The following is a 16,350-nucleotide window of genomic DNA, read 5'->3' on the forward strand; positions in this document are numbered from 1 at the left end:
GAAAAACATGAGTATGTGATCCTTCAGAAATTCTAAAGTGGGATAACAACACACCTCCCATGAAACTAGATTTAATATTTCTGTCACTATTATCATAGGGAGTTCTAATCAACTATGCTATTATTTCATAATCAGAAAAATTGTTCCTGTATCATTAGCTGCTCGATATCCAAGATCACAACTTTCTTAATACTCTTTTTAGCTTATTACAAATACAGTAAATAATATCCTCATAACATAGTTCTTCAGAGACAATACATCTACCTCACAAATCAGTTTAAGCAATTATCGTACATACATGAAAATTTAAGTGCAATTTGTAAAAAAGCAATTACAGAATTTGAAAAACAAGATACAATTTATTAAAAACTATTTTTACAATCAATATAGCTTTGCTGAATTAAAAATTATCTCAAAGCTCATGTAAAAAAAATCAATTAAGTTTGGGAGTAATTTTTAAATGGGAAAAAATTATATCAAAATCAATGTGACCAGTAATTGGCATTTTTATATTCTCTATCCTTAAATTCTGTGAAATTATTTTAAAAATTAACTTAATTGATTTTTGGCTTACAATCAGACTGTTCTCTGAATTTAGAGAGTGTCTGCCTAACAACTTATATATGAATATGCCAATTTATAAAGAAGTTAGTTTCTCTAATCGAGGCTTAATATATATGTATATACCTGCTTTATGTCTTTATAGCGAATAAAAATATCTATAGCAAATATATGGCTGAGAATAAGGAAAGTTTAAACACTGAAGTTCTTAGGACAGGCATATTCTCACCCTCACAACAACAAAGAGTTCCATCAATGTAAGTGCGTTACTCAATTTACAAATGCACTAAAAAATGCTTGTTGTTTAACTGCATATACACATAAAGACAGAAGTTTTCAGGATAGAGACTATTAAGAATAGAGGGCTTGATTTGTTTCTAAGCAATATAATGTATGAGTGGACAAGCAATGCTTTTGTGAAAAGAAGGAAATAAGCACGAACCATAACACATTTTGAAGAAGTTAGTAGAAAAATCTGGCAAAAAGCAGCACAGTGGTGTAAAAATCTCGTTTAGAATCAATTGTCTGAGTTCAAAGCCTGCCTTTGCCACTAACTAGATGTGAGATTTTGAGCTGTTTATTTTTTTTACACATATATATTTTTTGGCCACGCTGCATGGCTTGCAGGATCTTAGTTCCCTGACCAGGGATCGAACCCGTGCCCCCTTCGGTGGAAGCGCAGAGCCCTAACCAGTGGACTGCCAAGGAAGTCCCTTGAGCTATTTATTTCACTCTCTGAACTTTGCTATCCTCATCTATAAGATGGTTGCAATAACAGCAACAACCTCATAAAGTCACTGTGAAGACCAAATGGGATAAAAGGTCTAGTGTGCTGAACACAAAGGTCTAGTGTCTAGTAAGTACTCAAGAAGTGTCAGCTATCAGATATTACTGCAACAACTGAAAAGAATTCTACAAAAGAACTGCAGAGACATGGCCACTACTCCCAGACTTGCCACTGACTTTGGAAAGGGCTAACTTCTCTTGGCCTCAGTTTTTTCATCAAAATATGAGATGGAGAGGCCTACAGGATGTTTACCTCTCTTCTAGCTTAAAAATTCTCACTTTGCTACTAGAAACTCCTTATTCTAGTGGCCTGCTAACAGGAAAAATCAATATAAATTCCCTCCTTTGCCAACATTCTAGAAAGTCACAGTTAAGAATGTTGCGGGCTTCCCTGGTGGCGCAGTGGTTGAGAGTCCGCCTGCCGATGCAGGGGATACGGGTTCATGCCCCGGTCTGGGAAGATCCCACGTGCCGCGGAGCGGCTAGGCCCGTGAGCCATGGCCGCTGAGCCTGCGCGTCCCGAGCCTGTGCTCCGCAACGGGAGAGGCCACAACAGTGAGAGGCCCGCGTACCGCAAAAAAAAAAAAAAAAAAAGGCAACAAAATGTAAATTAATCTTGTGACTATAAATTTAGGAATGCCTTAGATATATACTTGAATGGTGTCACATCTACGAATTCCAAGAACTATATCTGCTTCTAAATTTGGGTGGTACAGCTAATCTATGGACTCTATAATATCATGCTTCATTCATTCATTCATTCATTCATTCACTAACTCCAAATAGTTCCTGAGTGTCTACTATGTGCTGATCTTTGTGAAAGGGCTGGGGAGAAAGTAATGGGGAGATCCAACATGTCTCACATTTCTCACAGTTCCTCTTATTTGAATTTCAGACTTTTAAGGCTGATGTAAAGCTTTCTACCTGGCTGCTCTTTCTTGAGACTCATTTTGTCAGATTCTCCAAATGGGAATCTTTATGCACAATGAGTTAATGATTTTTTGCTATTTTTGAACTTACTGAAATAATATGGTGTGAAGCACTGTGGGTTTACGCCAGTTGTCCCAGGGTGATTGTGATTAGAAGAAAAAAAGCACTGAGAACAGTGAGGAAAATGAGAGTCCTACAACCACCAGGTGGCATTTCTCACCACTTAGCTAATAAAGAGAATTCATGAAAACACTAGGGGAAAAAGGTTTTCTCAGCCATTGCTTGACGAACAACCTGTGCTACAGTGAATCATCCCAAGAAATGAAAAGAATCTAATGGAGTCCACAGCCTGACATAATAAAAGACTTAATTCAACACTGAAAAGTGTTTCAGAACTGCATAAAACATTTAAAACTCCTCTAACACAATCCTTCTAGAATCAAAGGCCCAGGAAAGGATTAAAGAAAGCAATCTGGAAAGGGAAACCTCTCCCAGCAGCCTCAGAAGCAGCGGATTAAAGCTCCACAATCAACTTGATGTACCCTGCATCTGTGGAATACATGAATAGACAACAAATCATCCCAAATTGAGGAGCCAGGAGTCAGTACTGTGCCTCTGAGGTGGGAGAGCCAACTTCAGGACACTGGTCCACAAGAGACCTCCCAGCTCCACATAATATCAAACGGCGAAAATCTTCCAGAGATCTCCATCTCAACACCAGCACCCAGCTTCACTCAACGACCAGCAAGCTACAGTGCTGGACACCCTATGCCAAACAACTAGCAAGACAGGAACACAACGCCACCCATTAGCAGAGAGGTGGCCTAAAATCATAAAAAGTCTGCAGACACCCCAAAACACACCACCAGACGTGGACCTGCCCACCAGAAAGACAAGATCCAGCCTCATCCACCAGAACACAGGCACTAGTCCCCTCGACCAGGAAGCCTACACAACCCACTAAACCAACCTTAGCCACTGGGGACAGACACCAAAAACAACAGGAACTACGAACCTGCAGCCGGCAAAAAGGAGACCCCAAACACAGTAACATAAGCAAAATGAGAAGACAGAAAAACACACAGCAGGAGAAGGAGCAAGATAAAAACCCACCAGACCTAACAAATGAAGAGGTAATAGGCAGTCTATCTGAAAAAGAATTCAGAATAATGATAGTAAAGATGATCCAAAATCTTGGAAATAGAATAGACAAAATGCAAGAAACAGTTAACAAGGACCTAGTAGAACTAAAGATGAATCAAGCATCGATTAAAAACACAATAAATGAAATGAAAAATACTCTAGATGGGATCAATAGCAGAATAACTGAGGCAGAAGAACGGATAAGTGAGGTGGAAGATAAAATAGTGGAAATAACTAATGCAGAGCAAAATAAAGAAAAAAGAATGAAAAGAACAGAGGACAATATCAGAGACCTCTGGGACAACATTAAACGCACCAACATTCGAATTATAGGGGTTCCAGAAGAAGAAGAGAAAAAGAAAGGGACTGAGAAAATATTTGAAGAGATTATAGTTGAAAACTTCCCTAATATGGGAAAGGAAATAGTTAATCAAGTCCAAGAAGCACAGAGAGTCCCATACAGAATAAATCCAAGGAGAAATACGCCAAGACACATATTAATCAAACTGTCAAAAATTAAACACAAAGAAATCATATTAAAAGCAGCAAGGCAAAAACAACAAATAACACACAAGGGAATCCCCATCAGGATAACAGCTGATCTCTCAGCAGAAACTCTACAAGCCAGAAGGGAGTGGCAGGACATAATTAAAGTGATGAAGGAGAAAAACCTGCAACCAAGATTACTCTACCCAGCAAGGATCTCATTCAGATTTGATGGAGAAATTAAAACATTTACAGACAAGCAAAAGCTGAGAGAGTTCAGCACCACCAAACCAGCTTTACAACAAATGCTAAAGGAACTTCTCTAGGCAAGAAACACAACAGAAGGAAAAGACCTACAATAACGAACCCAAAACAATTAAGAAAATGGGAATAGGAACATACATATCAATAATTACCTTAAATGTAAATGGACTAAACGCTCCCACCAAAAGACACAGATTGGCTGAATGGATACAAAAACAAGACCCATATATATGCTGTCTACAAGAGACCCACTTCAGACCTAGAGACACATACAGACTGAAAGTAAGGGGATGGAAAAAGATATTCCATGCAAATGGAAACCAAAAGAAAGCTGGAGTAGCAATTCTCATATCAGACAAAATAGACTTTAAAATAAAGACTACTAGAAGAGACAAAGAAGGACACTACATAATGATCAAGGGATCGATCCAAGAAGAAGATATAACAATTGTAAATATTTATGCACCCAACATAGGAGCACCTCAATACATAAGGCAAACACTAACAGCCATAAAAGGAGAAATCGACAGTAACACAATCATAGTAGGGGACTTTAACACCCCACTTTCACCAATGGACAGATCATCCAAAATGAAAATAAATAAGGAAACACAAGCTTTAAATGATACATTAAACAAGATGGACTTAATTGATATTTATAGGACATTCCATCCAAAAACAACAGAATACACATTTTTCTCAAGTGCTCATGGAACATTCTCCAGGATAGATCATATCTTGGGTCACAAATCAAGCCTTGGTAAATTTAAGAAAATTGAAATTGTATCAAGTATCTTTTCCGACCACAATGCTATGAGACTAGATATCAATTACAGGAAAAGAGCTATAAAAAATACAAACACATGGAGGCTAAACAATACATTACTTAATAACGAAGTGATCACTGAAGAAATCAAAGAGGAAATAAAAAAATACCTAGAAACAAATGACAATGGAGACACGACGACCCAAAACCTATGGGATGCAGCAAAAGCAGTTCTAAGAGGGAAGTTTATAGCAATACAATCCCACCTTAAGAAACAGGAAATATCTCGACTAAACAACCTAACCTTGCACCTAAAGCAATTAGAGAAAGAAGAACAAAAACATCCCAAAGTTAGCAGAAGGAAAGAAATCATAAAAATCAGATCAGAAATAAATGAAAAAGAAATGAAGGAAACAATAGCAAAGATCAATAAAACTAAAAGCTGGTTCTTTGAGAAGATAAACAAAATTGATAAACCATTAGCCAGACTCATCAAGAAAAAAAGGGAGAAGACTCAAATCAATAGAATTAGAAATGAAAAAGGAGAAGTAACAACTGACACTGCAGAAATACAAAAGATCGTGAGAGATTACTATAAGCAACTCTATGCCAATAAAATGGACAACCTGGAAGAAATGGACAAATTCTTAGAAATGCACAACCTGCCAAGACTGAATCAGGAAGAAATAGAACATATGAACAGACCAATCACAAGCACTGAAATTGAAACTGTGATAAAAAATCTTCCAACAAACAAAAGCCCAGGACCAGATGGCTTCACAGGCGAATTCTATCAAGCATTTAGAGAAGAGCTAACGCCTATCCTTCTCAAACTCTTCCAAAATATAGCAGAGGGAGGAACACTCCCAAACTCATTCTACGAGGCCACCATCACCTTGATACCAAAACCAGACAAGGATGTCACAAAGAAAGAAAACTACAGGCCAATATCACTGATGAACATAGATGCAAAAATCCTCAACAAAATACTAGCAAACAGAATCCAACAGCACATTAAAAGGATCATACACCATGATCAAGTGGGGTTTATCCCAGGAATGCAAGGATTCTTCAATATACGCAAATCAATCAACGTGATACACCATATTAACAAATTGAAGGAGAAAAACCATATGATCATCTCAATAGATGCAGAGAAAGCTTTCGACAAAATTCAACACCCATTCATGATAAAAACCCTGCAGAAAGTAGGCATAGAGGGAACTTTCCTCAACATAATAAAGGCCATATATGACAAACCCACAGCCAGCATCGTCCTCAATGGTGAAAAACTGAAACCATTTCCACTAAGATCAGGAACAAGACAAGGTTGCCCACTCTCACCACTCTTATTCAACATAGTTTTGGAAGTTTTAGCCACAGCAATCAGAGAAGAAAAGCAAATAAAAGGAATCCAAATTGGAAAAGAAGAAGTAAAGCTGTCACTGTTTGCAGATGACATGATACTATACATAGAGAATCCTAAAGATGCTACCAGAAAACTACTAGAGCTAATCAATGAATTTGGTAAAGTTGCAGGATACAAAATTAATGCACAGAAATCTCTGTCATTCCTATATACTAATGATGAAAAATCTGAAAGTGAAATCAAGGAAACACTCCCATTTACCATTGCAACAAAAAGAATAAAATATCTAGGAATAAACCTACCTAAGGAGACAAAAGACCTGTATGCAGAAAATTATAAGACACTGATGAAAGAAATTAAAGATGATACAAATAGATGGAGAGATGTACCATGTTCTTGGATTGGAAGAATCAACATTGTGAAAATGACTCTACTACCCAAAGCAATCTACAGATTCAATGCAATCCCTATCAAAATACCACTGGCATTTTTCACAGAACTAGAACAAAAAATTTCACAATTTGTATGGAAACACAAAAGACCCCGAATAGCCAAAGCAATCTTGAGAACGAAAAATGGAGCTGGAGGAATCAGGCTCCCTGACTTCAGACTATACTACAAAGCTGCAGTAATCAAGACAGTATGGTACTGGCACAAAAACAGAAAGATAGATCAATGGAACAGGACAGAAAGCCCAGAGATAAACCCACGGACATATGGTCACCTTATCTTTGATAAAGGAGGCAGGAATGTACAGTGGAGAAAGGACAGTCTCTTCAATAAGTGGTGTTGGGAAAACTGGACAGGGACATGTAAAAGTATGAGATTCGATCACTCCCTAACACCATACACAAAAATAAGCTCAAAATGGATTAAAGACCTAAATGTAAGGCCAGACACTATCAAACTCTTAGAGGACAACATAGGCAGAACACTCTATGACATAAATCACAGCAAGATCCTTTTTGACCCACCTCCTAGAGAAATGGAAATAAAGACAAAAATAAACACATGGGACCTAATGAAACTTAAAAGCTTTTGCACAGCAAAGGAAACCATAAACAAGACCAAAAGACAACCCTCAGAATGGGAGAAAATATTTGCAAATGAAGCAACTGACAAAGGATTAATCTCCAAAATTTATAAGCAGCTCATGCAGCTCAATAACAAAAAAACAAACAACCCAATCCAAAAATGGGCAGAAGACCTAAATAGACATTTCTCCACAGAAGATATACAGACTGCCAACAAACACATGAAAGGATGCTCAACATCTTTACTAATTAGAGAAATGCAAATCAAAACTACAATGAGATATCATCTCACACCAGTCAGAATGGCCATCATCAAAAAATCTAGAAACAATAAATGCTGGAGAGGGTGTGGAAAAAAGGGAACACTCTTGCACTGCTGGTGGGAATGTGAATTGGTACAGCCACTATGGAGAACGGTATGGAGGTTCCTTAAAAAACTAAAAATAGAACTACCATATGACCCTGCAATCCCACTACTGGGCATATACCCTGAGAAAACCACAATTCAAAAAGAGACATGTACCAAAATGTTCATTGCAGCTCTATTCACAATAGCCCGGAGATGGAAACAACCTAAGTGTCCATCATCGGATGAATGGGTAAAGAAGATGTGGCACATACATACAATGGAATATTACTCAGCCATAAAAAGAAATGAAATTGAACTATTTGTAATGAGGTGGATGGACCTAGAGTCTGTCATACAGAGTGAAGTAAGTCAGAAAGAGAAAGACAAATACTGTATGCTGACACATATATATGGAATTTAAGAAAAAAAAAGGTCATGAAGAACATAGGGGTAAGACAGGAATAAAGACACAGACCTACTAGAGAATGGACTTGAGGATATGGGGAGGGGGAAGGGTAAGCTGTGACAAAGTGAAAGAGCGGCATGGACATATATACACTACCAAACGTAAGGTAGATAGCTAGTGGGAAGCAGCCGCATAGCACAGGGAGATCAGCTCGGTGCTTTGTGACCGCCTGGAGGGGTGGGATAGGGAGGATGGGAGGGAGACGCAAAAGGGAGGGGATATGGGAACATATGTATACATATAACTGATTAAATTTGTGATAAAGCAAAAAAAAAAAATAAATAAAAAAAAAAAAAAAAAAAAAAAGAAAGCAATCTTCCTAGTTTCTAAAAGCTTACTTTAAACCGTTCTAAATTAATAGAAAGCAGTCATCAAGGAACCTGAGCCTAGTGACTTTCGCCATACAAATATCTTCTTTCTCTATACAGGTACTATTAACACTATTAATCTTTCTATATTATTCATACTGTTCCATACACCATTTACTGCTTGGTACTATTGCTTCTACTTTTATAGGTAAATCTGAATCTAAACTCCTTTACTGGACTATGTGCTACTTTAGGGCAGAAACTATTTTAAACTTCTTTCGAGTCATTTGCTTTAGAAACCAGCATAGTGCCCTACTGTGAAGCACTGCCCGGCCCTACCACTCACTGCTTGTGTTGGAAAGTTACTTCTCACATTCTCAGCTTTCTCATCGAAATTAATTTATTCACTTACCCCATTACTTATGGAACACTCACTATGTGCCAGGTACTGTTGTAGATTTTATAAACCAAATCAGCAAAAACCCTGCCCACAAAGAATATTCTAGTGGGGACCCACAGGCAATAGACAAAGTGTATTATTAATACGTTAAGTTAAACAGTGATAAGTGCTATTTTAAAAACAGGAAAGGAATATGAGGAAAGCTGATAGCTGGGGGAGAGGGGTTAATTTGAAATTTTGAATATGGTGGCCCAGGAGGCCTAAAAAAAAGGTAATATTTCAGCAGACTTGAGAAAAGTGAGGGATACACCATGTGAACTACCCAGGGGAAAATTATTCAGGGAGAGGGAAGAGTGGGAACAAAGCCCTAAGGTAGGAGCACGGTTGGCACCTTTGAAGAATATCAGGGAAAACCAACAGTAGGGCTAGAAGCCAGTGAATGAGGAGACAAGTAGCAGAGGATGAGGTCAAAGATAAAATAAAGGCCAGATCATCATTTAGGATATGTAGTGTTTGTCTTTATTTAGAGTGAAATGGTCTACAACCAGAGGGTTCTGAGCAGAAGACATGATCTGTCTGACTTAACATTTTTTTTTTTTTTTTTTTTTTTTGCGGTACGCGGGCCTCCCACTGCTGTGGCCTTTCCTGTTGCGGAGCACAGGCTCCGGACGCGCAGGCTCAGCGGCCATGGCTCACGGGCCCAGCCGCTCCGCGGCATGTGGGATCCTCCCGGACCGGGGCAGGAACCCGTGTCCCCTGCATCGGCAGGCGGACTCTCAACCGCTGCACCACCAGGGAAGTCCTGACTTAACATTTTTGAAATATCACTCTGGATGCTGTATCGAAATAGACTAAGGAGGGTAAGAGTGAAAACAGACCAACCAGGAGACTGCTGTAATAGCCAGGTGAAAGGAGACGGTGGCTTGTACCAGAGTGGTAGCAGGGATCAAGAGAGAAGTGATCAGATTCTGTACATATTCTGAAGACCTCATGAGATTTCTTTACTGTTTAAATGTGGGGTAGACTGTAAGAGAAAAAGAAGGGTGAAGAAAATTCCAAAAATCTTGGCCTGAGCACCAGAAGGATGCAGCTGCTACTAAATGAGATGGGGGAGATTGAGGGAAGAGCTGTTCTGGGATGGAGAGAATCTCAGGAAGTTAAGAATAGGTTACGTTTCAGGTGCCTATCAGGCATCTAAGTAGAGAGACGTTGAATAGACAGCTAACGTTTATGTAAATGTGTGTGTGTGTGTGTGTGTGTGTGTGTATACGTATATGAATCCATAAAATGATTAAAATAAAAAATAGTAATAATAACAGCAAATGCTAAAAAGGAGGGAGAGAAACTGAACCACTCATACATTGCTGGTATCAATTCAGGGTGAGGATATAAATTTGGGAGTTGTCAGCATAAAGATTTTAGTTAAAACCATATATTGGATGAAATGACCAAGGAAGTAAGTACAGAGAGGAAAGAGAATAGGTCCAAAGACTAAGGTTTTAGGCATGCCAATGTTAAAAGGGCAGGGAGATGAAAAGAAATAAGCAGAGGAAACTGAGAAAGAAGAGATAATAAGGAAGGAAGAGAACCAGGGAGTGTGCTATCCTACTGGTAAGAAAAGAACTGTTTCAAGAGGAAGGTAATGAAACTAGTGGGCAGTGGGGTGGGGCGACACAGGGGTAGGGGAGTGGGAGGTACAAACTACTGGGTGTAAGACAGGCTCAAGGATGTATTGTACAACACAGGGAATAGAGCCAATATTTTGTAATAACTGTAAATAGAATGTAACCTTTAAAAATTATATTAAAAATTTTTTTAAAAAGAAGAAAGTAATGAAGATATTTATGTTGCTGGATTGTTATGAGGGTTAACCAAGATAAAAACACTGACCCAAGGCCAGTCCCATAGTTGGAGCTCAATTCACATTACTTTGATTCTCTCCCAATATATCCTTGCTAAGTGTTACATTCAAGTTTTTTGTTCATTTGTTTTGTTTTATTGTAATGTCTGCTCCAAAAATCTTTATGAGAAGAGCTAACAAAAAAGAAACTATATTTAAGATAGCTCTCAATAAGCACGCTTAATAAGAAATGAGGTTGAACTAGATAATCTATCAAAAGAATAACAAATAATTTCTAATACTTTTTTTTTTGGTTTACTCACATAAGCCAGTTCCAATAGGTGACAAACCATACAATTCAATTTATTTAACATTGTTGAAATAACAAAATTATACAAATGGAGACCAGATTAGTGGTCACCAGGGGTTAGGGTTAGGGGTGATGGGAATGGTGGGTATGCCTGTAAAAGGACGGCTCCAGGGAGCCTATGGTAATGGAATAGTTCTGTATCTTGATTGCAATGGTAGTTATACAAACATACATATGAGATAAAACTGTATAGGGCAATATACATACATACCCATACACACTTATAAAACTAGTGAACTAAGAATAAACTGTAGCAATGTCATATACCTACTTGATACTATACTACAGTTATTCAAGATATTACCACTGGGGAAACAGTACATAGAACATCCTTGTACATTTTTTTTTTACAATTGCCTGTGAATCCATAATTTTTCAAAATAAAAAATAAAATTTTAAGTTTTTAAGCTCTTCGTATAAAATATGCCATTCATATAGAACACTCATGTAAAACTTTCCTGTTCTTTATAATTAGGAAAGAAAGTGTGAGAACCAGAAGAAGTTTGCCAACTCCTGCTCTATAGTATTCCTCAATAAATTACAGGCCAGCCTTAGAAGGAAGTCAAAGTTAGAATTTAAAAGAAAAAATCTTTCCCCTGCTTACATCATCCATTTGCCCTTTCACAGAGGAATCTTCAGCTTTTTGGCCATTCCCCAATCCTGGACTCTCCCTTGGTAAGAAAGTCATTTCAAGACATTGCACTTGGCAAAACTTACCGATGGGAGTATTGCCTTTATGGAGCCCAAAGTTCTGAATGAACTTCTAAAATCATGTCCCCACTCAGAAATACAGTGAGCCTCATCCACAGCAATAAGTGTGATACCTATAAAAAAAGAAAAATATGTAAATGGAGAAAATAAAGTTCAAAAAAAGTAATAAACGCATCTAAATTGTTACCACCATCTTCATTAGAATATATAAATATTACAGAAAGTAGTATAAATAATTCAAATCAAAGTATTTGGTTCATATAAAAATATAAGCATAAATAACATCAGATAACACCAAAAATCATTATTGAAAATAGGCAAAGGGAGATATATGGATAAAAGGCATATGGATAAAAGAGAGAAATATATATTTTTCAAACAACATATTTATTGAATTTTAACTTTCATCATTATTCCTCAGAGAAATTAGTTACTTACTATTACTTTGTCCTCAAAGCTATCACTCACTTGCAACGATAATGCCCTAAAAAAAAGAGCTGTTCTCTTTCTCTTTGGTAATACTTTCAATTTTATCTCATGGATTAGCTATCAAAAGAGATAGAGAGGCTTCCCTGGTGGCTCAGTGGTTAAGAATCCTCCTGACGATACAAAGGACACAGGTTCGAGCCCTGGTCTGGGAAGATCCCATATGCCGTGGAGCAACTAAGCCTGTGCGCCACAACTACTGAGCCTGTACTCTAGAGCCTGTGAGCCACAGCTACAACTCCTGAGCCCGTGTGCCACAACTACTGAAGCCCGCGCACCTAGAGCCCGTGCTCCGCAACAAGAGAAGCCACTGCAATGAGAAGCCGGCAAACCGCAACAAAGAGTAGCCCCCGCTCACCACAACTAGAGAAAGCCTGTGCGCAGCAATGAAGACCCAATGCAGCCAAAAATAAAATAAATAAGTAAATACAGTAAAAACGACAAAAAAAAAAGAGAGATAGAAAGACTCAGCGTATTTCATACTAAGATTAAATGCATCACTGATCACATATTATACTGCAGAGTTCCTCTGTAATGCCAGTTCTGGAAGACAGATGACATCCACGTTTTCTAATATAAAATGATAAGGGAAGAACCAAATCTCATTATGTACAAAGTAGGTGAGAAGGAATGTACTTTGTTCTCTTCCCCAAGCAATGCCTCTACTCAGCCCTCACACCACACACCCACACTGAAACAGAATCAACAGTGTGTAGTAATGCATTTCGGAAAAGGGTTTTATTATATAATCATTCACTAAAACGTCTTCAGATATTTCAAAGTCGTGACAGTAGTGCTTTTGCCCTCGATCACCAAATTAATACTTAAGACAAAAATAATATTTCCCTTCAATGGGGATGATCACTACTTGATGCTTATCTGAGAATCTATAATGTTTTGCCACTAGTGAGATGATTAAAAACATGTGCTCTAGAGTCAGACTACCTAGATGCATAACCTGGCTTACTGTTTATATTACCTTAAGCATGTTACTTAAGCTTCCAAGTGTCAGTTTCCCACAAGGATAAGGTAGGTAATAAAAGTACCTAACAGTTTTTAGTTATTCTGAAGATTAAATTAGATCATTCACGTAAAACACTAAGATAGGGGCTGGCATAAAAGACAGCTCAATAAAAAAAAATAAGCTATTATTATTATAGTTATTAAATTCCCACTATGTTCCAAACACTCTTCTAGGTATAAAATGATTAGTAAAATGCAATCCATGATTTTGAGGACCTCACAATTCTAAAAGAGGAGACAGACAGACAAGCAAATAATTACAATTCATTGAGATTACCAAGTACAATGAGATGGAGAAGAAAAAGAAAGAAAGAAAGAAAAAAAAGAAACCTACTGAACATGAACAAATACAGGTTGATCACATCAAATTTCTATTTCCTGAGTGGCTGGGACAAATTCAATGGTACCACTATACTTATTTGGGTTTAGAAACTACATGACCCAGATTTTAAATTAAATAAATTAAAACAAAGATGACAGCTCCTCCTTTATTTTAAAACCTTCCTTATAATTACAGGTTTGACTAACTAGCTCATTTTAATAAGAATTTTTATTTATTTATCTATTTTTATTATTTTATGTATTTATTTATTTTTGGCTGCACTGGGTCTTCGTTGCTGCATGTGGGCTTTCTCTAGTTGCGGCAAGCGGGGGCTACTCTTAGTTGCGGTGCGCGGGCTTCTCCTTGCGGTGGCTTCTCTTGTGGAGCACGGGCTCTAGGTATGCGGGCTTCAGTAGTTGTGGCACATGTGCTCAGTAGTTGTGGCTCGCGGGCTCTAGAGTGCAGGCTCAGCAGTTGTGGCGCACGGGCTTAGTTGCTTTGTGGCATGTGGGATCTTCCCGGACCAGGGCTCGAACTTGTGCCCCCTGCATTGGCAGGCAGATTCTTAACCACTGCGCCACCAGGGAAGTCCAACTAACTAGCTTTTAATGGAGTTAAACTTTGCCCTTCACAAGCAGCTGAGGCAAGCTTCTGCCAACTTCCACATTAAACGTGCAAGTCCAAGTGTCTGCCCAGGTCCAGGATATATTTCATTCTGGCACATCTGTCATTCAAGCCTACTTCCAAAGTTACAAGACAATTACAGGTGTGTTTGCTTTTAAGGTGTCTCTATGTAAAATTCTGTTTGCTGCTTCTGTTATAAACCCATATTACTTAAATAATAACACATCATAAAAATCATAAATCTGAATAGCTAAATGTCAAACTACTGTACAAATAAAATTCTGAGTATATTCCCTGCTGCAAGCGTTTTACAAATTCCTGCAAATAAAAGTTAAATAAAAGTATTTCAGGGGCTTCCCTGGTGGCGCAGTGGTTGAGGGTCCGCCTGCCGATGCAGGGGACACAGGTTCGTGCCCCGGTCCGGGAAGATCCCACATGCTGCGGAGCGGATAGGCCCATGAGCCATGGCCGCTAGGCCTGCGCGTCCAGAGCCTGTGCTCCGCAACGGGAGAGGCCACAACAGTGAGAGGCCTGCGTACCGCAAAAAAAAAAGAAAAAAAAAGTATTTCAGAAAGAATTTATTCTATTTTGTTCAACATTGACAGTCAACCAAAAAGAGCATTTTCATCCATTTTATGCAGAGTACGCAGCTCTAATAACTGCAGTGTTCATAATTTAATCCTTTAGAAAAAAATTAAAATAGAGAAATAGAACTACCTGTCAAAAGGATCTAAGTAAATACTGGATTAACCCCACCACAGAAACAAAACAAATACTAAAATGGAGCGAAACATATCCAGACCACTATGGACATAGACCCTAACTTTTGCAGTAAAACCATGGAATTTATATATCTAGGGTTGTTGGGTTTAATCTAAAGTGAAATATTCATAAGAACTTCATACAACCTAATAGGACACACATCAAATTTGTTTTCCATTTAAGGCAAAAATATAACATGCCAACAGGGGAGTTTAACAGCTGATGGATGCAATTTTTGATAATATATTTAATCAAATGATAATTTCTGCCCTCATTCTTTTGTTAATATTTAACACATGTTAAAAGGTAAGTATTTGTTTTCACTATATTGTTAGAACAACTGTTAAATGCTTTCCTAGAGTTATATGCAAGTAACCATTAAATGAGACACTGCAATGTTAAAAAACTACCTGTTAGGAATTATTTTAATATATAATTATAAAATGAGATCATATTACATTAGAAAGCTAAGATCGTTTGGTTCAGCTGAATGTTTGAAATATGTGCAATTACAATAGAAGCCGTGACTGCAACTCTTGGATAGCTGAGCCTAACCATCAACAAGCGAAAAACCAACAGAAATGTTTTAATCACAAAAAAGAAAAAAATGATACCAGCTTTTAACTAATTCTATATTTACACTTTCTAGGACACAGGCTCTGACTTACCATCTAATTTTTTAAATTAATCATACTCACTGGTAGCAAATAATCAAACCAACCTGACTACACATCAGAATCACCTGTGAAAAAAACTACAGATGCCGCAGCCTCGTGCCAGGTGCATTAAATCACAATTTTCAAGGTTTGAGGATCTGACATTTTTCTAAAGTTTGAAAGGTGATTCTCATGAACAACAAGGGTAGAGAATCACTACACTGACTTAATTTAGATTCAGAATATGAAAAAGAGGAAATTATAATTTCACAGAATCTAAGATTCAATATTTATTCAACAATACATTTAAATGCCTACTATGTGCCAGGCACTGCACTCGGGAAATATAAAGAAATAAGAACGGCATTTTTCCCTGAAAAGTTTACAGTATAGCAGAAGAAAACAGATCTATAGACAGGTAATTACAATGCAGGAGCCTAATTTCTATGGCAGAGGGAATTATAGGATACTTTGGGATAGGACAGGAGAGACACCACGTTGCAGAGGCAGAAATTTCCTGGAGGAGATAAGGGGTTTTTTTGTTTGGTTGGTTTTATTTTGTTTTGTTTTGTTTTGTTTGCGGTACGCGGGCCTCTCACTGCTGTGGCCTCTCCCGCTGCGGAGCACAGGCTCCGGACGTGCAGGCTCAGCGACCACAGCTCACGGGCCCAGCCGCTCTGCAGCATGTGGGATC

At 38.0% G+C, this 16,350-nt stretch overlaps 1 protein-coding gene across 2 annotated transcripts in view; it reads right to left on the bottom strand.

Annotated features, from left to right (window-relative positions):
- Nucleotides 1-16,350, bottom strand: part of WRN (WRN RecQ like helicase) — a gene marked incomplete at its 5' end in the record, with an annotated part of 102,714 nt that overhangs the window by 58,057 nt on the left and 28,307 nt on the right. For both annotated transcript variants that reach the window (XM_079726533.1, XM_079726532.1), the window contains one exon: nucleotides 11,790-11,896. In XM_079726533.1, coding sequence (XP_079582659.1) covers nucleotides 11,790-11,896 — 107 coding nt within the window. The remainder of the gene's footprint in view (nucleotides 1-11,789; nucleotides 11,897-16,350) is intronic.

Source organism: Hyperoodon ampullatus, assembly GCF_949752795.1.
Source record: "Hyperoodon ampullatus genome assembly, chromosome: 20".
Classification (NCBI taxonomy): Eukaryota; Metazoa; Chordata; class Mammalia; order Artiodactyla; family Ziphiidae; genus Hyperoodon; species Hyperoodon ampullatus.